The sequence below is a fragment of the Protopterus annectens genome, chromosome 1.part2, assembly GCF_019279795.1.
Source record: "Protopterus annectens isolate FY-2018-M chromosome 1.part2, PAN1.0, whole genome shotgun sequence".
Lineage (NCBI taxonomy): Eukaryota > Metazoa > Chordata > Ceratodontiformes > Protopteridae > Protopterus > Protopterus annectens.
Genome location: NC_056727.1, coordinates 176,364,568 through 176,388,760, shown reverse-complemented (window position 1 = coordinate 176,388,760; position 24,193 = coordinate 176,364,568). Strand labels below are relative to the sequence as shown.

Here is a 24,193-nt window from a genome sequence, read left to right as displayed (position 1 = left end):
TTCTTCATCCTCACCTGGCTAACTTTACTCAGATTACTTTGTTCCAGCTCTTACAGCCACTTTGTTTCCCAGTCTTTTTGTACCTTAGCACTTCTCATACTGCACTTATTTTCTAAACTCTTATTTTTCCTCTTTTTCTCACACTCCACCACTAACTACAATCCCTCCTCTGTCTATTTACCTTCATGCTCATTTCCATAACTTCCTCTTTCATATCTTTATAAATTTTAAGCCATAGTCTACTTGTCTGTCTGTAAATTACTTCTAAACTCAAAAATACCCTGATGTGATCTTTTCCCTACAGTCATTATGCTAAAAGTACATTAAATGTTATTGTATGTTATTTCTCTATTCAATAGCTATCCAATTTATGTTAATTTCTCTCTTGTTTTTTGTGTTAAAATGCTATGTTCATGTAAGAAATATTTAAAAAATATTTAAAAATCATGTATATAAGTTCACATATAAATATTTTTACCCTGCAATTGTAAATGTACATCATGTATAACTTAAATGTGGAGCTTTTCTCCCCAGGCCTCTGCTGAAAATAGGTCTTACCAGTCAGACTTTTCATGGTCAACAAAGACAAACAAACAAATAAATAAATGTATATCCTTAGCTACTGGTGCTGACAAGACCATATAAGTTGTTAAACAGGGCTCTTCTATACACCATCTGTCTGTTTAAATATTTTTTTTTATTTTCTTGGTTCAAATTTATACCTGCTAATACACTTGATTTTACAAAGTGCAATGCTTAATTTTATTTAGTTCAAGCAAACAGCTTTAGTATTTAATTTTAAATGAATGTGACTGGTAGTTTAATTATTAGCTTACAGGTATAAGTGCTACACTGGTATAACCCCATCTGTTGGTTTCTGCCTTTCAATGGGGGGGGGGGGGGATATTCAGCCACAGCTACCAAGTACTTGTATTACTATTGGTTTACACGGACAGCAAAGGTTTACTATCAGTTGTGCGATCGCACCTTGTGAGAGTTATTGTATTCCCGAACTAAAAAAGCGATAAACAAAAGAACAACTGCAAAACATGTTGAACGCGTAAGTGGAAAATGTCAAATTCGACATTTTTCGAACATTCTCCACAATTCTGCAAGGTGCAATGTCCTACAAAACACAATATAGAACGTTTTTGCAGGGGGGGGCGCAAGCCCCCCTGCACCCACCACTCCCCCTGTTACTTATATATACAAACTCAGAGATCACACTACAGTGAGGGAAAGGATACATTTCCCGATCTCCAACATAGTGCAATCTGCATTAAAATGTGGAAATGCACAACAGTGAATGCTGTAGTGCATTTGCTGTTGTACATTTCAACATTTTTTTTGTTCTTTCAATACTATCGAATTGGGTGTTCGGATTAAGGTAAACTGAACAAAGTATGACAGCCCTTTTGAAAGTAAACCACAGCAATTATGTTTTTGTGTGCTAGAATGATCAAGCTGGTGGCACAGAAGGGTTTGCTGGTACAGGAGAGATACAAGTCATACCTCTTGGAAATTATGCCATGTATCTATGTGCAAAATATTCTTAGACAAGTTTTAATTACTGCTGGTAAGAGTACACTAGAAGATAATGGGCTCAGACTGATGTGGGAGAGATCCTGTGGAGTCACCTGTTATTCATCTGCTTTGTATATGATCACTGTAAAGCTTATCTCTATCTTATGCAGCAGATGTTGGCTTTTACCAGAGGTAGCAGTCACATTTACCATACACTCTTAGGGCCAAATGCCAGTTTCAAAAGCCTGGTGCCAATGGTTTACATTTAAAGACAATACCATGGTATATTACTTAAACCAGCCACTGGGGATGCACAAGCCAGTGCATTTCTTTGTGCCGGTCCCAAGACTGGATAAATGGGGAGGGTTGCATCAGGAAGGGCATCCGGCATAAAATTTTGCCAAATCATACATGCAGACAACAGTACAGATATACATACTGGATCTGTCGAGGCCCGGGTTAACAATGACCGCCACCAGTACTGCTGGCCAACAGGGTGCTGGCGGAAATTGGGCTACTGTTGGCCGAAGGAGAGAAGAGGGGGAAGGCATGCCAGAAGGCAGGTAAAGGCTAGGACTGCGGTACTGAGGGTCGGAACTTTGAATGTTGGTAGTATGACCAGTATAGGAGAGAGCTAGCTGACATGATGGACAGAAGGAAGGTTGGTATATTGTGTGTGCAAGAGACCAGATGGAAGGGGAGCATGGCTAGGTGTATCAGAGGTGGGTTCAAATTGTTTTATCATGGTGTGGATGGGAGGAGAAATGGTGTAGTGGTTATCCAGAAGGGACAGTATGCTAAGAGTGTTTTGGAGGTGAAAAGAGTGTCGGATAGAGTGATGTTTATGAAGCTGGAAATTGATGGTGTAATGATGAATGTTGTTAGTGCATATGTTCCACAAGTTGGGTGTGCAATGGATGAGAAAGAAAAATTTTGGAGCGAGTTGGATGAAGTGGTGATGACTGTACCCAAGGATGAGAGAGTGGTGATTGGAGCAGATTTCAATGGGCATGCTGGTGAAGGGAACAGAGGGGATGAGGAAGTGATGGGTAGGTATGGTGTTAAGCAAAGGAATGCAGAAGGTCAGATGGTAGCAGATTTTGCGAAAAGGATGGACATGGCTGTGGCGAATACGTATTTTAAAAGAGGGAGGAGCATAGAGTGACATACAAGAGTGGAGGAAGATCCACACAGGTGGATTATATCTTATGTAGGAGGGCCAGTCTGAAGGAGACTGGAGACTGTAAAGTGGTGGCAGGTGAAAGTGTAGTTAGGCAGCATAGGATGGTGATTTGTAGGATGACATTGGTGATCAAGAGGAGGAGGAGGAGTGTGAGGGCAGCACCAAGGATCAAATGGTGGAAATTGTAAAAGGGTAATTGTGAGGTGGAGTTCAGGGAAGAGTTAAAACAGGCACTGGGTGGCAGTGAAGAGTTACCAAACAGCTGGGTAACTACAGCACAGCTAGTAAGGGAGATGGCTAGAAAGGTGCATGGTGTGACATCTGAAAAGAGGAAGGAGGACAAGGAGACCTGGTGGTGGAATGAGGAAGTACAGGAGAGTACACAGAGAAAGAGGTTGGCGAAGAAGAAGTGGGACTGTCAGAGGGATGAAGAAAGTAGACAGGAGTATAAGGAGATGAGGTGCATGGCAAAGAGAGAGGTGGTGAAGGCTAAGGATAAGGCATATGAAGAGTTGTATGAAAGGTTGGACACTAAGGAGGGAGAAAAGGACCTGTACCGACTGGCTAGACAGAGGGACCGTGCTAGTAAAGATGTGCAGCAGGTAAGGGTGATAAAGGCTAATGAGGGAAATGTACTCACAAGCGAGGAGAGTGTGTTGAGCAGATGGAAAGAGTACTTTGAGGGGCTGATGAATGAAGCAAATGAGGGAGAAAAGGTTGGATGATGTGCGGATAGTGAATCATGCAGTGTAGTGGATTAGAAAGGAGGAAGTAAGGATAGCTATGAAGAGGATGAAGAATGGAAAGGCTGTTGGTCCAGATGACATACCTGTGGAAGCATGGAGGTGTTTAGGTGAAATGGCAGTGGAGTTTTTAACTAGATTGTTTAATGAAATCTTGGAAAGTGAGAGGATGCCTGAGGAATGCAGAAAAAGTGTTTTGGTACCGATTTTTAAGAATAAGGGTGATGTGCAGAGCTGTACTAACTACAGAGGGATTAAATTGATCAGTCACAGCATGAAGTTATGGGAAAGAGTAGTGGAAGCTAGGTTAAGAAGGGAGGTGATGATTAGTGATCAGCAGTATGGTTTCATGCCAGGAAAGAGCACTGCAGATGCGATGTTTGCTCTGAGAGTGTTGATGGAGAAGTACAGGAAGGTCAGAAGGAGTTGCATTGTGTATTTGTGGACTTAGAGAAAGCATATAACAGGGTGCCTAGAGAGGAGTTGTGGTACTGTATGAGGAAATCAGGAGTGTCAGACAAGTATGTAAGAGTGGTACAGGATATGTACAAAGGTGACAGCGGTGAGGTCTGTGGTGGGAGTGACAGATGCGTTTAAGGTGGAGGTGGGATTACATCAAGGATTAGCTCTGAGCCCTTTCGAATTTGCAATGGTGATGGACAGGATGAGAGACGAGATCAGACAGGAGCCCCCGTGGACTATGATGTTTGCAGATGACATTGTGATCTGTAGTGAGAGTAGGGAACAGGTGGGGGAGATCCTGGAGAGGTGGAGATATGCTCTACAGAGAAGAGGAATGAAGGTCAGCAGGACTAAGAGAGAATATATGTGTGTGAATGAAAGGGAGGATAGAGGAATGGTGAGGATGCAGGGAGTAGAGGTGGCGAAGGTGGATGAGTTTAAATACTTGGGATCAACAGTTCAGAGTAATGGTGAGTGTGGAAGAGAGGTGAAGAAGAGAGTACAGGCAGGATGGAGTGGGTGGAAAAGAGTGTCAGGAGTGATTTGTGACAGATGAGTACCAGTAAGAGTGAAAGGGAAGGTTTACAAGAGGGTAGTGAAACCAGCTATGTTATATGGGTTGGAGACAGTGGCATTGACAAAAAGGCAGGAGTCAGAGCTGGATGTGGCAGAGTTAAAGATGTTAAGAATTGCACTGGGTGTGACGAGGGTGGACAGGATTAGGAAGAATTGCACTGGGTGTGACGAGGGTGGACAGGATTAGGAATAAGTATATTAGAGGGTCAGCCCAGGTTGGAAGGTTTGGAGACAAAGCCAGAGAGGCAAGATTACGTTGGTTTGGACATGTGCTGAGAAGGGATGCAGAGTATATTGGGAAAAAGATGCTAAGGATGAAGCTGCCAGGTAAAAGGAAAAGAGGAAGGCCTAAAATGAGGTTTATGGATGTGGTGAGAGAGGACATGCAGGTGGTTGGTGTGACAGAGCAAGATGCAGAGGACAGGAAGAAATGGAAATAGATGATCCGCTCTGGCAACCCCTAACGGGAGCAGCCGAAAGAAGAAGAAGACCATGGTATACTACTTGGTTGAAGAGGTGCAGATCCTGATACCATAGCCCCTCTCCATCACACATTAACTGGGGGTAGTGGGTGGAACTTTATGCCTGTTCTTCACAATGAATACCTAAATAACCCTTGTTCCACCCCCTAGGTGCATATACTCTTCACTGGTTTTATGGCAATAATGTGCACAGTCTGTCAGTCAAATCAGCATTCACCAAACTGTCTGAATATATAGTTACAAGAGGCAGTTAGGCAGTTGATCTTTCTGAGATATGTCCATCAGGCACTGAAGGCTAGTTAAAACCACTGCTTAGTACAGTGCTGCAACATTACAGTACAACAGCCAGTAAGCCTGGTGTAGGATTGCAAAAACTGCAGGAAGCTAGCCACAAAAGAGTCAATCTGCCAGCTTTCCAACAGAAACTACAGACAATGTATTTATTTTATATTTGTTTACCAGGAAGTCCGACTGGGATAAAACCCTTTTTCAGCTGAGGCCCAAGAACAAAAGCTCCACATTTAGTACCAGGTTTGACGTATACATAAATACAGTTACATGGTATTAAAAATATAGGTAAGTGTACATAAATGAGAGAAAAAGCTCTACAATAGCTTAAATAAACATGATTTAGAAACACAGCATGCACATAGCTTGCATGGGTATTTGCAGTGTCAATCGTTCATGAGAAATAGACACAGGCTTGTATACTGCAGACAGAGAGATAACACTTCAAAAGTCGGTGTAATATTACCTGAAATTTCTAGCAGTTAAAGTAATGAAAAGAAGAGGCAGCTTAATTATGGAAATACTAGAAAGGAAGGAAGGTGGTTGATAATGAAATATAGTATGATATGTTAGTAGTAGTACAGCAACTCTGAAAGTATCATTACATTTAAAATTGAGAAGTAAAGTAATTAGGAAAGTGAGAATGGTTGGGGCTATTCGGGCTGTTATAAGGAGTATTAGTTTTGAGTAGATGAGGAGACAGAGTGGTGAAACTGTGATGGGGGAACAGAGACACAGTGGTTTATTAGTTTTGTGCACTAATTTATGGCAACCCTCAGTGGATAAAATAAAATAACGGAACCCTGTTCAACAAGAAAGGGACATTTCCTGTCTAAATATTACAATTCCAAAAAGGACACCCCCGGCATGTGATCACGGAATAAGTGAGCCTTCTTAATAGTACTAGGAACTGCAGCCTCACCTTAAAACATCACATCTCCACGAGAGTTTGCAAACCATCTATTTCAGAAACAGTACATACATTAAAAGCCAGTCTCCATAAATAACATCTGCCAACAATGACTAATTATTTTGTTACACTATCCTGACTGCAGCAACACAGCACATAAAAACAAAAAGACGGGAACATCTGTCATTTCAGTATGCTATTTGAAGAGATATTGACCAGCTTCTACAGATCCTAACACAATATACCAGTGTAAAAAATACTGTGTGCTGAACAGGCAAATCCACCCATAGATTAGTGTCCTAACCTCTAATACTGTAGAACTTTACCTTCCCTCTCACTTATCTATTTAGTCACTATGGAGTTCTATGACAGTGTTCTTACCACTATCTCCTCAAAAAGCAAGTCAATCAAAGCCAAAATGATTGACTTGCTTTTCAAGGTGCATATTTCTGTGGAGAAGGGAAGACCCCCATACACAGAGTTTTGCCCCTTTATCCTCAAACTTAATTAAGTTCTGAGATCAATGTACTATGAATTCCTTATGAGAAAAGCATGTTTTAAACAAGTCAAGCACTTGGCTGTCACTCAGCTGGTAGGCTACCCTAAATGAGTAGTGCTTAAGGTACTAATGGTAACACAAAATGAACACTTACCTTGCATATTCCTGTAGTTACGATTAGTCATGCTTACCCCAAATCAAGAAATTTCAAGTACAATAATAGCCCATACGTGATAACGCTGCCGATCTTCCACACTATTGTAAAACCTTAGTGAACTCTCTTTTTGGTTCATAGTACTTCCCATGTTCCTATACCTGGAATATCATTACTTTACATACTGCACTACCCTACAATTCCACCAGAAGAACTCCTTTCCTAATGCACTGGAACTCCTGTATTCTTTCTGCCCTGTATAAGTTTTATCTTAAGTACTTTAAGAACAAAGCCAAAAGACATTTTCATTGCACACAGAACATCTTTATCCATATATTTTGGTTTCCCTTTACAATGTCAAAGGTTTTAATTATTGCAAAACAGACTAATTCATACAGAAAAACTGTGATAATTTAATCACACTGACCGAATGGACAAATGTCTAGTCTGTGTTACTTTTATTATAAACAATGTAGCAAAATATTACATTTACAACCTTCCATCAATCCGTCTGTAGAGAACACAGTAAGTGAAGTAAGTGAACAAGGTACTTGGGAGTACATCTGTGTGTTTATCTAAATGTGTGTGTTAAACATTAGTGAGACTGTAGTTTACAGCCTCCACTTCAAGTAATACTGCTGTTCAAAATGAATTCTTTTGTTCTGTCTTGGTAAATTATGATTCCAGAGTTAATAGTACGTAGGAAAAGAAATACACAGAATTGCTAATCATCATAAACGTTTGGCTGTATTTTGTGGGTAAATATAGGATTTTCCTGATGAAATCATAGGGAAGTGCAATACATACAGTAATCAAATTCCAGGCAGAGAAGCCTATGAAGAACAATGAACCAAAAGAGACATCGCTAAGGCTCTAAAACAGTGTGGAAGGTGGGCAGTTTTATTACTCAGAGCCTGTTACAATACTATAAGCTTTAGCAATGTAAATAAAATAAATAAATAAATGTTTACCCCAATCAAGAAACTTCACTACATTTTCTCTGTCATAAGTCATAATACTCTTAATGCCTGCAGATACACTGCAATTTCATCTTTAAAACTGATGCCATAATTTTCACTACTGATAATGCTAAAATGTCAACTCAATAAGACTCTTATGAAGGGGAAATCACATCTTCCCTTTTTCAGTATTAAGGTACTCTGACCTATCACTCATTTAAAAGAATAGTTATTAATATCACCAGTTCTCTCAGAATTATTCGATGAAATGCCATTGGGACTAAATGCCATATCACCTTTAATTTTAGTTTTTCTTAGTACTGTTTTGTTGCAGAAAAACATAAATCAACTTCTTTCCCAAACCATTCTACTAGCTAAATATAGTAAAATTATTCATTAATCAGCGTAACTTTTAGGCTTCTTAACTGTGGCCAAGATATACCGGTGTTGGAGTGTTAAAGTAATTTGTATATATATGGAGTGTTAAAGTAATTTGTATATATAGATATATATATATATATATATATATATATATATATATATATATATATATATACAGTATATGCAGTGAAGTCATTTTTGTGTTTAAATAATCTGCTTAACTGTTGTAGGCTACACATTAAAGTGCAATAGCCATTTCTGTGCATTTAAAGTGTTTTTTTATTGTATCTGCTTTATTTTCTGAAAAAAATATGCTTGTTTCCCGCCTTTCTGAACTAGTATAGTCCAGTTTTCGGGTATTGCTGAATTCAGGGCTGGGTTACAAGTTTCTGTGTTGCCCATACCTTACTTGGATAGAAGAAAGTTTCTCTGTTCACCTGTGAGAGAGGTGAGCTTTGAGCAGCCTATCTGTCCCTGGAGGAGTGGTTTCAGCCCAGAAGTTAGTAGTTTATTGGCCATTTTGGGCTAATTTCTATCTCTTTCATTTCCCTGCTATAAAAACAGCATTTGCACAGTTTTGCGCACTGGGCAGCGGTGGTTAGCTAGGGTTAAAGTATTCCCGGCTCCATGAAGTGTACTCTTCAAATTTTCCCTTGAAACTAGACAAACTTTCAACTTAAGCACTCAAACCATTCATTTCAAAGCCCAGCACTTGCTCAAAACTCATAGCAAGCACTAATTAACCCTAGCACTAGACCCCCCCCTATACTGTCCAGAAGGACAAGGCTTTCTATTCGTCCCTACCAGCCAGTCAATAAAACAGCTTACTTTACCTATTCAGGCATGTCCAAGGGCAGTTTCAGGTGTACTCTCCAGTCCAACTGGTGAATCTGGGCATTTTGAGGCAATGTTACAACTGCCTCAGGTACACAGACAACCCACTCCTCCTACCACCAAACACTAATATATGCGAGAGATGCAATTATACAGCCAAACTGGAGGCAAAGCTGTCTCAACCCAAGACTGGAACTGACAGTCAAGAGGAGAAGGAAAATACTTGCAACACACCACCAGTCTCACACAGACCTATTAAACCAACACCTGCAAATAACACACATAAATACACAAAAACATACTCGGAGGCTCTAAATAAAAATCTGCAAAAGCAACAGAGACCTCCAAAGCAGATACCCAAGCAACCTCCAAACCCCATCACAAACCATGAAACACATACTTCACATAATCAGTGTGCCACGCAATCACAGCCCTTAAGGCAAAATAACATACCGAACACACTAGTAATAAGCGACTCTACAGTCAGGCACACTGATGTCCCACTAACTAGGCTGGACAAGGAGAAGGCTACAGTTAGCTGCCTGTCGGGCGCCAGGATCCACCATATAACACAAGCACTCAGGTTGCTCCAGAACAAGTACAAATACTACTCTGTCACTGTCCATATTGGTGTGAATGACCTGAGACGTACCTCCCTGGACTACATGAAAAGAGACGTAGCCAAGCCCAGTATGACCCTGACCCTGAGTAGCATCTTGCCCTCACCAAGAATGATGCTACAGTATAAAGAAAAAATTATCAATTTCAACAATTGGCTAAGTTTCTGGTGTCATTCAAAGGGGATCCAGTATCTGACCGCCTGGGATGACATGCTCGACAAGCCGCGTTGCTTCGCAAGAGATGGCTTGAACCTGTCACCCTTAGGCTTTTGAAAACTGGCCAAGGCTTTTGCCACCCCCATAGTGCCTTTTTTAGGCAAGGCTCAAAAGACAAACCCACCACCGTAAATAGCACAAGTAACCAAAAACTAAGGGTAATGCTACTCAACACCAAAAGTCTAAACCTCAAAATGCATGCACTCGAGGCACTCCTCAGTATGGAGAACATTGATATCTGTGCAGTAACAGAAACCTGGTTTAAGGCTCCAGAGAGCACCCCAGCACTACCAGGCTATAACTCATACCATACTTTTCGGCCACAGAACCCAGACCGAAACACAAAAGGACGGGGGTGTATCCATATTCATCAAGGATACCCACACCTCCAGGTTAGTGGCGCAGCACAATGCCTCAGAGATCATCCATGTGCAATTAACAATGGGCAAAACTGCAATTTAAATTGTAGCTTGCTACAGATCACCCACCATGACCCAGGATCCCCATTCTGCGTGTCTGGAGACACTGGAAAATATGAAGGTCCTACCAAATGCCCTAATATTGGATGATTTCAATTAACCAAACATTAACTGGGAGAACAACTCAAGTGCTAACTCCCTTGCCCAGCGTTTCCTAGAATTTATAAACTCTAACGCCCTGGATCAACTGGTCAACACCCCCACCAGAGGTGACAACATATTGGACCTGGACATCACCAACATGGGCGACTGGTGTTCTACACCAGAGGTCAACCCCTCGCTGGTTAGATCAGACCATAGACTAATCACTCTGGATATCCACATTCCGCCCCCGCCCCCAATCAAGGAAACCACCATGAAAAACTTTTCAAAAGCAAACTTCACGTTACTTAAGACCGAGGTGGAAAGGTTCACTGAATCCCTTACAAAGGCACTCTATGAGCACCTGCAAGAATGCATGGACTGTGCTATCCCAAGCAAAACCAAGACTCACTCCTGCCATAAACAAGCTACACAATAGAAGGAGGAAACTAGTACAGAAAAGACCAAAATCCCAAGGAAAGACAACCCTGATCAGTATCAGCAAGAAACTATGATCCCTCATAAAATCATCCAAGGCTAGCTTCGAAAGAAAAATTGCCAAGGACTCCAAAGATAACCACAAAGCATTCTTTAGCTATGTCAAGAACCTAAGTGGAAACTCTCAGATCTGCTTTGAGTTAGTGCAGAATGGCACAAAATACACTGAACCGACTGATATTGCCAACATTCTGGCAGACAGGTTTAGTGCAAACTTTACCCCCCTCTCACCCCCTAAAGGGCCCATAACTATACCAGAAGAATGTAGAGCCCCGGCAATCACTGACACACAGGTTAAAACAGCCCTAGTCAATGCCAAAAACACAGTTTAAATATGACCGGACGGTGTCCCAGGCTGTGTCTTACATGAACTCCAAAATGAACTAACCCGTCACCTAAACACACTGTTCAAACTCAGCCTCTCTACAGGCTACGTACCCATAGAGTGGCGCACAGCAACAGGTATCCCACTCCACAAAGGTGGAGCCACAACGGACCCCGGGAACTATCACCCTATAAGCTTGACTAGCCTGGTCTGCAAGGCTATGGAGAGCATCATTGTGGAACTCATTAAAAGAGACATTGGTAACCTCCAAACATTGGACCCTACCCAGTTTGGCTTTGTCAAGGGCAGATCATGCCACCTAAACTTGGTGGACTTCTTTGAGACAGTTACCAAGGCTTTAGACGAGGGAAAGGAGGTCTACACAGCCTACCTAGACCTCGCAAAGGCTTTCAACACCGTTCCTCATTCTGATATTATAGACAAGCTCACCAGCCTGAACATAAACCCCTATGTCACGAGATGGGTTGCCAATTGGCTCACGGATAGAACCCACACGGTGAGAGTTGCAGTCTCTAGGTCCGACTCTAAAATGGTTACAAGTGGCATCCCCCAGGGCTCAGTCCTGGGACCCCTCCTGTTCGGTATATACTTCTCAGAGGTACAGGCAAGCACAGGAGGACTATGGCTGACCAAGTTCGCAGACGACTGCAAACTGGGGACCATAACTGACTCTCTGGCTGATACAGACATCCTCCAGAAGGGTCTCACTGAGATGGATACCTGGTATCAAAATCATGGCCTCAAGCTAAATGCCAAAAAGTGCACAGTCATCCCCTTTGAAAAAAACAAAGTACCCTCGAACTACCACATACATGGTAGTCCCCTAAATACAGAAAATGTAATAAGGGATCTGGGGACCCAAATAGATAGTAATCTCTCCTTTGATAATCATATTGCCAAGGTGGTTAGAAAATCCTTCTATGTGGTCCACCTAATCACAAAAAAGTTTGCATCTACAACAAAAGAAGTTATTGTGCCCCTCTAGTCATCACTCATCAGACCCATCATAGAGTATAACGCCCCATTTGGGATGTACCTTACAAGACACCTGCAACAACTGAAAAGACCACAGAAGAACCTCACCAAGAGGATTACTGGCCTCATACAGATGTCCTATGCAGCCCGAGTGAAGAAACTCCAGCTGTACTCGGTTGCATACCGCTTACTCAGAGGTGATCCCTGCCTGACATACAAGGCCATGTCCAACCCAGAATTTATGGAAATGCTCCCCCTAAAATAAACCGAATCCCCGCAAGCCACATGCTCTAGGGATCTAAATCTCACCAAAATGATAAACAGGACATGCTGGAGGGATAGATTCCTGTCCCAGACACTCCCCATGCTTTGGAACAGGATTCCAATCTACATTAGGCAGAGCCCCTCACTAACACTCTTCAAAAGAAACCTTAACGAGTGGATGGGAAACAGAAAATTTACCCCGGGGATCACTACAGTGGCTCTGCTGAACAGAGGCACAGGGAACTAATGGCTCTGCTGGACAGAGGCACAGGGAACTAATCTAAGGGGGTGGCGAAAGCCAACACATTCTGGCTAGGCTTACAGATGCCCTCGGGCAGACAGCCTAGTACTTACCTTTGAACCTATATATATATATAGACACACACATATATATAAAAAAATCAGCATTCAATGAGTCAAGAGTCGCAATGTATTTTCCAGCTTGCCTTTCCTTACTTTTTTGGGCCATTTTTTAATAAAAAGCTTTGAAAACATTTTATTAAACCACGGCCCAAAAAACTTAGCTTCTCCAGTTGTGAAGTTACCATAATGTAATAGCTGCTATGTCCACAGACTTCAAAGAGGCACCTTCGTGCATGTGCCGTGGTGCGCCCATTAAAGTCTATGGATCCAACAGACACTTTGCCTATGTCTATATCAGTGAGGTGAAACTTCCTTGTTTTTCCTCAGTGATATCAGTGCAAGCAAACCGCAAATTTTAAAACTAGTTTTTATATAAGAATGGGATGACCAAAACATTTCCTGATGGGGAAAGTACTTGTTTAAGAGTTTCTGCAAATCACTTTAAGAAGATTTTTGGAAAGTGAGAAAAAGTCTTTTTTCATCTTACTTTTCTCAAATTATAATGTTCATTTACAGAAGTGAGTGTCTAGAAGACACCAACATCAAATTTAAAGTAGCCTTAACAGGACAAATGTCCTAGTGGGAAGACTTGGACATTTGAGTAATACTATATAATAAGTAAAACAGTGAGATCTTCCTGTAAAATTCCTATGAGGATAATTTTTGTCACTGTAAGAAGAGTACAATTGGTTAAAAAAGTTTCAACAGTACTACAATGATGAAACTTAAAAGTATTCTACATAATCCATGGAATTTAGTTTGTGGGGCAAGTCCTGGACAATAGACCTTCTTTTAACATTATGAAACAAGTTTATCTTCAAATCCTCAATCTGTAAGAAATCATAATTATCAACTTAACTGCCGAGCACAACCCAACAATTCTAGAACTGCCATCAAACTAGGTTATAAAAGGTGCAAATAATGTACTTTATTCCCCAACAGTTTTAGCTAGGCTGACGCCAGTGTGACAGTACTTACAAGATGTTCTGCAGCAGGAAGGGAATATTTTACTAAGGTCACTCTGACATGATTCTCAATTAAACCATAACATGTCAGAAGGGTGCCACCTTACCCTAACAGGATTTTCTCTCTCTTTTCTGACATACATACATACATACAGCTTTTGAGACATCACTTTGTGTATAAAATTAGTCATTTTGTCCACATCCTTGACAGTCAGAGAATATCCTTTTACTTGTCCATCAAGATGACATTTTGGAAGAATATCTTATTAACACTTATATTGATGTTTGCAGACTTCCAAAAAAAGAAGTTATGTCTTACCATAGCGTTCCATTTGTGTTGTTGATCTTCGTTCATTCATTACTGATGGGTTATCGGTTACATCCTCGGAACCGAGCCGGCCAATATCAAGCTCGTGTCAGCCAAAAACTCTAGACCCAAGGTCCTACCCAGAATGCTCTGCTCCCTGTTACCTCAGACCGAGTTTGCAAGTTAATAGATAAAAGTAGAGACTACCTCTGGTCATAACAGACCTACAATAAAGGATTAGAAGAGATCAACCAGGAACCTCCAGATGGGGAATGGAGGGTGGGAAGTAATGAATGAACGAAGATCAACAACACAGATGGAACATTATGGTAAGACATAACTTCTTTATCTGATGTTTTTAATCTTCGTTCATTCCTTACTGATGGGACAGAGTCCCCAGCTACATGTATCCCTGGGTGGCCCTCATGAAAGGACATTCCTGAGCACCATGGAGCCAAAGGAAGCTCTACCTCTGGAGGCCAAGTCCAAACTGTAATGAAGAATAAAGGCATGAAGTTTGTCCCAAGCTGCAGCTGAGCAAATATCACTGAGGGAAGCCTTAGCATGGAAAGCGACTGAAGCTGCCATAGATCTTGTAGAATGAGCTTTCACTCTTTGAGGCAACATGGGATTGTTTTTGTTGTAGATAAAGGTAATACAATTTCTCATCCATGAAGCCAATTTAACTTTTGATATAGAATGACCTCATCTAGGTCCAGAAAAGGCCAGAAAAAATTGATCTGATTTACAAGTTGTTTTGTCCAGATAAAAACGTATTTGCCTGTGGACATCTAAGGAGTGCAGACAATACTCTCCCTTGTTAGAATGGTTAGGAAAGAACACTGGAAGGTCAATAGATTGGTTGATAGACCACTCTGACACCACTTTTGGTAAAAAGGAAGAACTGGTTCTCAGTGATACCCTATCCTTATGGAAGATAGGATAGGGAGGTATGATGCAAAAGGCTTGAAGTTCTGACAAGCATCTGGCTGATGTGATTGCAATCAGAAACAAAATTTTCCAATAGAGATATTTCACATCACATGAAGATGCAGGTTCAAAGAGGGGAGCTGTTAGGGCTTGCAGAATCAATGCCAAATCCCAAGGCTGTACCGGTTCTCTAAAGGGAGGTTTTAGGTGTATAACCCCTTTCAAGAAAGTTTTACATAGTCTGTGTGACATAAGTGAAGAATCTTGAAAACCAATGTGGAAATTAGAGATGGCAGCCAAATGCACACGAACAGTAGAGGCAGACACCCCAGAGTGAAAAAGATGTGATAAGTAATCCAGTACCACCGAAACTGGGGCTGACAAGGGGTCTAATTGTTTATTCACTGCCCATGGAGAGAACATTTTCCATTTGTTAAGATAGAATAGTCTGGTGGATGATTTATGAGATGCAATAAGAATATTGTGCACAGGGGACGAGAGATTTTCATGCCTGGCAATCATTGGAAGTGGAGAAACCAAGCTGTCAGTTTCAGGGTTGTTAGATTGGAGTGAATCAGACCCTGCAGATGGGAGATCAACGATGGGGATGGATTGAGGATCCACGGTTAATCTAGCAGGTGAGGCCAAAGGAAGGGAAACCAGACTTGCCGAGGCCAATATGGAGCAATGAGGATCACTTTGCTCTTCAACTGTCGTGCTTTCTTCAGAAATTGGGAGATGATGGGGAGAGGAGGATAAGTATAAAGTAGACCCGAGGGCCAAGCGTGGACTAGAGCGTCCCTTGGTGACTGTCCCCGAGAGGGGATTAGGGCAAAGTAGTTGCTGCACTTGTAGTTGTTTGGGGAGGCAAACAGGTCGCAGCAAGGCTGCCCCCAGCGGTTGAAGATTTTTGCCGCCATCATAGAATTGAGGGACCACGCGTGAGGTTGCAGAATGCACTTGCTCAATTTGTCCGCTATCACGTTGGAACTCCCGGGAATGTGCGTTGCAATTAGAAAGCGGTTGGAAGCTATCGCCCACTGCCATATTCTCAAGGCCTCTTGGCATAACGGGTAAGATCTGGTGCCCCCTTGTTTGTTGATGTACCAGACCACAGACATGTTGTCTGATTGGACTGCAATAGTCCCTGACGGAAAGATGGAATGAAATGCTTGCAAGCTAGTAGCACTGTCCTCAGTTCCATGCACTGATATGCAAAAGGGCCTCTGTCTCTGACCAGGTGCCTTGGACTGAGTTTCCCTGACATAGCCCCCCCACCACATCAGGGAGGCGTCCGTGGTCACCATGGCTATCGGTTGATGGGGGTTGAAGGGGCGAGACCATTGTTGGGGATTTCGAGACATCCACCACAGTAAATCTTGCTTGCATCTCTGAGTTATACTTATCTGAAAAGACAAAGGATGTTGTAGACGGTACCACTGAGTGAGAAGTAGCCACTGAAGGAGCCTCATATGGAATCTGGCTAGAGGAACAATGGTGATCGAGGCTGCCATTGACCCCAAGAGTTGGAGTATAGAATGAGCGGGAGATTTGTGGTGACAGAGCAGCGGATGAACCTGTTGCCTTATTCTCTGAAGCCTGTGGTCCGGAAGGGATGCTGTGCAATTTCTCGTGTCCAACAGTACCCCTATAAATTCCAAAGACTGAGTTTGGCTCGTGTTGGATTTCTCCCAGTTTATAGTGATTCCTAGGCTTTGTGCTGTTAGGAGGGTGTAGTGCAGGGCTTCTTCCAGTAAACACTTGGTGGGGGCGGTGAGGAGCCAGTCGTCTAGATATGGAAATGCCTGGAATCCTTGGAGTCGCAAGTGAGCGATAACCACTGCCATGCATTTGGTGAACACTCTGGGGGCTGTAAGAGAGACCGAAGGGCAGAGCTCGAAATTGGTATTGACTGGCTGCTGTGCAGAAGCCGCAGTATCTTCTTCAGTGGTAATCCATTTTTATGTGGTAATACGCATCTTGAAGATCTACAGAGCACATCCAATTATCTTCTTCCAGAGAAGAAGGATAGACTGAGCCGTGACCATCCGGAATTTCTCTGTTTTTACAAACTTGTTCAGTGTGCTGAGATCCAGAATTGGTCTCCAGTCCCCTATCATTTTTGGCACTAAAAAGAACCTTGAGTAAAAAACGGATCCTATCTGGTCTGGGGGGACTGTCTGGATGACTCTTTTTTTGTAGCAGCTTTTGGATTTTGTGTGCTGCTGCCTCCCTTTGACTGGGTGAAACGTCAGGTAATACTCTGGATGAGACTGGACACAGATGGAAGGGGATGTGATAGCCTCTGGATATTATGTGTTGCACCCAAGAATCGGTGGTTATATTTTGCCAGGCAGTGGGGTACAAGGAAAAACAACCCCCGACCACTTCCAGAGGTGAGCAGTCAGGCAACGCTTCAGGAACCCTGGTAGGGTTGACCAGAGAAGGAATTTCTGGAATCCCAGTTTCGCGGACCTCCTCTGCCCCGAAAGGGGTGTCTTCCATTGGAGTTTCCCCCTCTGCCTCTAGGGGAGAACTCGGCACGTGCATCCCAGAAAGAGCCCTGTGATTTCATGTGCCACATCTTCCCACTCCTCTGATTTCTGGAGTAGAATCGCTGAGGAGTGGAGTGTCTGACACCAATGGCAGACAGGGTCTTGCCATCTTGTTCGCATCTTGCCAGCGTATCTTTCACATTAGGGCCAAACAAAGAATTGGCCTCGATGGGGGCGTTCATGAAGGAAGCTTTAAAGGAGTCTGCAAAGGTGCAAAGGCACATCCAGGCATATCGTCTGGTGACTATACCTGCTCCTGAAGCTCTAGCCGCCCCTTCCGTTGTGTGAGAAATAAGATGCATGGAAGAGTTGGAAATGGACTCTTTGGTGGCTATCTGCGAAGCCACGTTGTCACGGACCTAGTCAGAAACAGCTCCTGCAGAGAGATTGTTAATAAGATCCCTCTGAAGCCTGATAAAGTGTGCCAAATAGTTCAAAGACCTTACGGCGAAGGTCGATGAAGCAAACACACGCTTCCCTAGTCTGTCAATCGCCCGAGACTCATTGTTGGGTGGACGGACAGTTTGGCTCTCTTCTGCCAAATCTTTCTTAGTTGCAGCTGCCACCACCATAGCATCTATTGGAAGACCTTGTGACCAATGTGGGTGCTCAGCTGAGGGAGATAATATTTTATCCGTTCTCCTTGGTATCGCTTCCAGGGTATCAGGAGCCTTCCATGTGCAGACGATGAGCTGGACGAGCTCATCGGCAGGCAGGGTGACCTAGGAGGTATGGGGCCAGGCACGAAAGGCCTGCATGAATACGGATTCCTCAGAGGAAGGATTAGAGGACTTCAAGTTACCCCTCTGTCTAAGGATCTTCAGGATGTCACCAAAGGACACCTCATCAGAGGGTGACCATGGGGACCTTTCCCCATCATCAAAATCCATATCTTCAGTCAATGACTCCTCAGTGGAGTCCATGTGGTTCCTCTTGCACAACGCTTTGCATGGTACTTCCTCAGTGGGAGGTTCTGGGGAAGACTGCAAAGAGGGGGTTTCCTGAGGAGGAGAGACCTGAGGCCCTTGTGCCGGTGTCCGGTGGTTGTGGCCTGTGACAGTTGCGGCACAGAGAGGGGAGAGGACATGTGGGATTTGCCAGCGGAGGCAAGCGCCCTCTCCATGGCCTGGAAGGCCGGCCCACCCAAGGAGGGATGGGAGCCCAGAACCAAGTATGAAAACCTCGGAACCAGGGTCACACCCCACCCCGACGAGCCCACACCCTGACCAAAAGTCTCAAGAGGACCGTGTGAGAGAGACAGGATCCCTGTAGGGTGCCATCGAAAAAATTGGCGTGGAACCAGGAATGCCCTCCCCATGGCACAGCCACTGGTCTGAGAAGAGCCCGATGCCCAGTGCACAGAGGACTACAAGGACGACTCCAGTTCCAAAGTGAGATCCACTATTGGACTCGGAGGAAGGGAAGCTGTTGGAGTAATAGGCTTCGAAACTTGGGTAGAAGTCGAAGGAGGAGTGTACGTTGGGGTTTGAGGAGATATACATTCACCTAAAGAAAGGAACATGGACTTCGACGGGTGAGAGACCTCTGGCAACAAGTAACTGGTCAACAAGCCGCAACACATCTTGTTCAGAGAGACTTTTGGTTGACCTCATGGAGAAAGCTGATGGCGATTCTGGCCTTTCTAGAAAAGGACTGTACTGACTGCCAGCAAATGGATCCAATGAAGGGGAATACGTGTTCCTTGCTAATTCAATAGATGCAGAGCCCAGAACTGAAGACGTCTGCACCGACAAAGTCAGCGCCATAGCAGTTGTAGGTGTCTGCACCGTAAAGGCAAAAGTTTGCCCCAATGTGTAGGGTGCCATTGAGGAAAGTGTTTGCACCAGTAATAAGGACGGTGCCATGAAGGACTGCACTGAAGAACATGTTGGTGCTGAAAATGTCTGTGCTGTAGAATACAGAAATTCATACCCAGAGCCGAAGGGGATTGTACCAATGATGCCGAAGGGGACTGTACGTGCATGGACGGTGCCGGTAAGAGCTGCGATGGAACTGTTGGAGTTGTAGTTGTCTGCACTGGGAACTCAGGTGCCGGTATCGATAAGGAAGACATGGCTGAAGCCAGAATCATTTGGGGTGGTGCCAAGCCTGGAGCCAACAGGGTCACAGGTGGCAGTGCCGAAGTAGTAATCAATTTCACCTTCTTATAAGTCGACTCCCTACAATCTCCAGAGAGAGAAGAGGGGAGCGACTTTGATGATAAAGAGGAAGAACGCCTCTTACAGGGTTTAACAGGAAGGGGTGAGCCCTCTGACCCAGAAATAGCCTCAGGGAAAGGAGACTTGAGAAGACCTTTCAAAATTAACTTATTCTTCCGCTCGTTAAGAGTCCTGGTAGAAACATTTTTACAAATCCCACACGGGGGAGCCACAGAAAGATGAGAGACATTCAGACAGTAGACACATAAGTCACAGCCACTGGAAAGTGGTAACTTATGGCCGCAGTCCTTACACTGCTTGAAACTAATGCTACTTTTCTTATCTGACATAATGATGTGGAGAAGAAGAACAGTACCAAAAAGAAGAAGAAAGAGTACCCAAAAGGGAAGAAGAGAAAAGGAAGGATTACCAACGATATTAATGAAGAATTACCTCAAAGGTAAGAAAAAGGATAATAAAGGGAAAAGACTAAAAGGAGAGAGTCTAAAGTATACGATAGGGTAGGAAAATACTAGTAAAAACTATTTGAAATTATTTAAAGTAAGAACAATGTATAAAACTTTCAAAAAATTAGACACTTAGCTGAGAGAGTGGCTTACAGTACAGCAACGTGGCAAACGAGATCTGAGGTAACAGGGAGCAAAGCATTCTGGGTAGGACCTTGGCTTGAGAGTTTTTGGCTGACGTGAGCTTGATATTGGCCAGCTTGGTTCCAAGGACAGAACCGATAACCCATCAGTAAGGAATGTTCGAAGATTAACAACATCAGATCAGACTTTTGTTTGGCACTGAACAACATGAAGTGTGACACTTTTATCTTTTACATAATTTATTTTCTTTCTTTGATAAATGCAGCTATACAGAATCATACCACATAAGCATATATTTTTGTACATCTCCTGCTGATTTAGTCACTATTAGCCTTAATATTAACTGTAGTTCTTAGCAGGAGAGAAATTAGCAGAAGTAAAATGCATTTGGGTATGAGGAGTTTGAAATGAGTTGGAGTCAAGGTGGACTTGCTACTGAGCTTAAACAAAGTCACAAGCAGTGATGCTACTCAGAGTAGCCAGACAGAAGTACTGTAGTACATGGATAAAGAAATTGGCAAACATAATGAGCAGGTCTAAAAAATGAAAAGAACTAATGGTAGTGTGGCAGTTAACAGCACAACTTCAGATTATGATATCTGAAACATTTGCAACTGGGTAAAAATATATCTTAAAGAAACTGGAACAAAGTATGCTGAAATCATCTCCTGGTTATGAAGGCACACCAAATCAAACTGTAGAAAATCTGCATTCATGAATGTGAAGTCCCGTGGCACATGCATCTAGAAACCAGCCAGTCAGACTGTGATAAAGCAAAAACGTGTATAAGGCTATTTGCAATCCTTTCTTGACCTAGGAATCAAGAGAATTATTCAAACTGTCCCTGGAAAAAATGTTTCAACATTATGTTTTTCCAATGTACAATAACAAAGAAGATTTTAATAGACCACTCAAACTCCAGTTACAGACATTTGTTTGCTCTCATTTAAGCCTCATCGTTATAGCAGACATGAAATATACTTCCACGGTGGTGCAGTGGTGGCGTTGTTGCCTCACAGCAAGACGTTCTCCCGTTCGATTCTCGGCTTGGGTTGGGAGTGCCTTCTGTGTGGAGTCTGCATGTCCTCCCTGCGGTCGAGTGGGGTTCAAACAAACATTATAGCAGACATGAAAAATACAATACAACTATGATCCGAAATATTTTGTATAATAAGAAGCTTCTGCTTTATTTAAATTAGGGGTAGATACCAAACAAAATGGAAGTAAAAGTAGCAAAGGTCCCATAGCAGATGCACCTGAGACCCAAGCAAAGACACAGAGGCAAAAAGACAGAAGAACGTATGCAAAGACATTTGAAAACTTTGCTTCAAGGTATCATGAGAAATATGTATATAGGTAGTGTAGTCTGGCTTGCACGTCTAAGTCCATTATCAAAGAACTGTGAACCACTGTGCACCCACAAGTCAATGTGCTGAATTTTTTTTCATTTCATGGGAAATCTATATCGCACATGATGCCTTTAAAAAAGAATGCTTGCACATATTTGTACTGTTAACTTTGAATCAAATCAGATTATCAGAATCAGCAAACAAAAAAGGGAATATATGCTACTGTATTATCTAAAACATGTCAGTTAACAGTTAAAAGCTAATTAGTTGTTATTAAGTTGTGAGAAATAATACTGCTGGTACATAAAGGTCATAACAGAAAAATATTATCTTCAATGTAAAGGAAACGACTTGAAGTTGTACTTTACACTGTAAACAGTTAGTATAGCAAGTGTGTCACTCACCTTTTTGGCTCTTTCAATCACTTCATCTACATCCTGTAAAAGTAACAAAAAATTGATTACACAAGATATCTTATCTTTATAAATTTTCTGTTATAGGCAAAGTAACATGGTTACAACTGTGGCTATCCTCAGTCAGAAATATGGCTTTCTGATTATACAAGATATGTACTTTATCCCAGCCACATTACCCCCAACCCACACTCAGTACATACAATGATTCCCTTTCAACAAACTTAGAGCTGCTACTTTTTAAAACTACAAATGTTACTAAGGGCAAAATATAGCAAAATTATTTGCTAAGGTATTATCTAAAGTGGGACTTGTGAAAGCAAAGGCTTAAAGGAATCAGAAGACCTGACAACGGCTACTGACAATTATTTCTTAGTTTAAACATCTTTATTAATTAATCAATTCAGATCTTGTATCCCACCTTGAAAGAATCATTTCCTTAGTTATTACCATTTGTTCCCTATTTTTACTTAAAGCATGTTAAGTAAAAAACATATTTTTCTCCAAAACCAAAAATCTAATAGTCCAACAGGATAATATGGTATTCACCCTGGGGCGAATGTTTTTCCCCCACACTTTTTGCAGGGGGGAAGCCCCCATGCACCCCCGCTACTTAAATATACCAAGTCCAATACTGCACTACTTTGAGCAAAACTACGATTAGACAATGAATATTCATGATATCACCAACAAATCTGCACGGTATGTCAATCATGCATCATTTGTACAGTACATGACAGCAACTAGGCAAGCCAATCACTCTGGCCACGCCCATTCCTGCATGAAACACTTGGTGGGTACTGTTGTAAAACAATGCCCACCCTGGTTCATCTACTACTACTGCAGGGTCGTACATTGTAAAATTCCTGCAGCATACATTCAGTCTATGCATGACACAAAACAGCATGCTAGACATTTGGAAACTTGATTTAGTAAACTTAATCCCAAAACAACCCAATCCAACCCTACCAAATTCTCACACTATTCTCAAATCTCTATCCTTCCTATCCTAGCAATTATCCCTAAAAAAAAGTATTCTCATCCAATTAACACAATTTACATTGGGCTAGAATTTCCACTCCAACAAACAACATGGATTTTGGTCTAGCCCAGTGATGGTGAACCTTTTCAATTTGGTGAGTCAAAAATTTGAAAATGCCTATCTTGACTCTGCTGGCATGTCACCGCCCCTCTCCCCCCCAAACAAAAAAGAAACAATTCTTTGCATATTCATTTATTTAAAAAATACAGACCAATCATGTGTGCTGCTATGTATTATAAAAGTAAAAGAAAAATCAGTGACTTACAACAGAGAAAACGATATGTGCACCAACAATTGGACTTAAAACAGTGCAGCAAAAAATTACCCTACTTTTAATAGTAATTTTGAATTGAACTGAAAAAATATTGAACACTGCATTTGATTTGATTAACATCAATGAATGTCTTTTTTGTTGCTGAGTTTTAATAGATAAGTGCAGGGTCACATATTTCTTGTTCATTCAGTTTCTTTGGTAACTCGGGTGCGTCACCCAAAACATTGTGGCACGTCACCTTTGACATGCATGTCATAGGTTCGCCATCACTGGTCTAGCCACAGCAGCTCAACAGCCCTATGGACCTTAAATGATAATATTTTACTAGGGATGGACAAAGAACACAGTAATTGTGTAAGTAAACTTACCATAACAGTAGATGTTTGAATGATTACTGCTGCAGTAGCCTTAGCTTTATGGCTTACATCCTGCACAGGCTACAACAAAGAAAGGCCATAAGATAATAACTTACACAAATACTGTTATCCTGAATGGGTGCTGGTTATGCTGATGGCATCAACTAGAAAACCTTTTCCAGTTAATAATATATGATTTTCTAGTAGCAGGCTTTCCTGCTCCCATTAGTACATTCTGCATGTCCTCAGTAAACAGGTGCCTAAAAGGCATTAAGACCCTATTATTCAGACAGTCAACTGAAATTGATTGGGATTGGTTGGGTTGTATCAAAACCCCTTAATCTTGTATGAGTAGATCCAGTATGTGAGGAAGCTTGCAGTTAATTGCCTCTGAC

At 42.2% G+C, this 24,193-nt stretch overlaps 1 protein-coding gene across 1 annotated transcript in view; it reads right to left on the bottom strand.

The window, feature by feature from the left end:
* LOC122788408 (putative deoxyribonuclease tatdn3) overlaps positions 1-24,193 on the bottom strand; it is a 546,534-nt gene that overhangs the window by 425,819 nt on the left and 96,522 nt on the right. Inside the window, exon 2 of the mRNA XM_044055482.1 lies at positions 22,118-22,150. Coding sequence (XP_043911417.1) covers positions 22,118-22,150 — 33 coding nt within the window. The remainder of the gene's footprint in view (positions 1-22,117; positions 22,151-24,193) is intronic.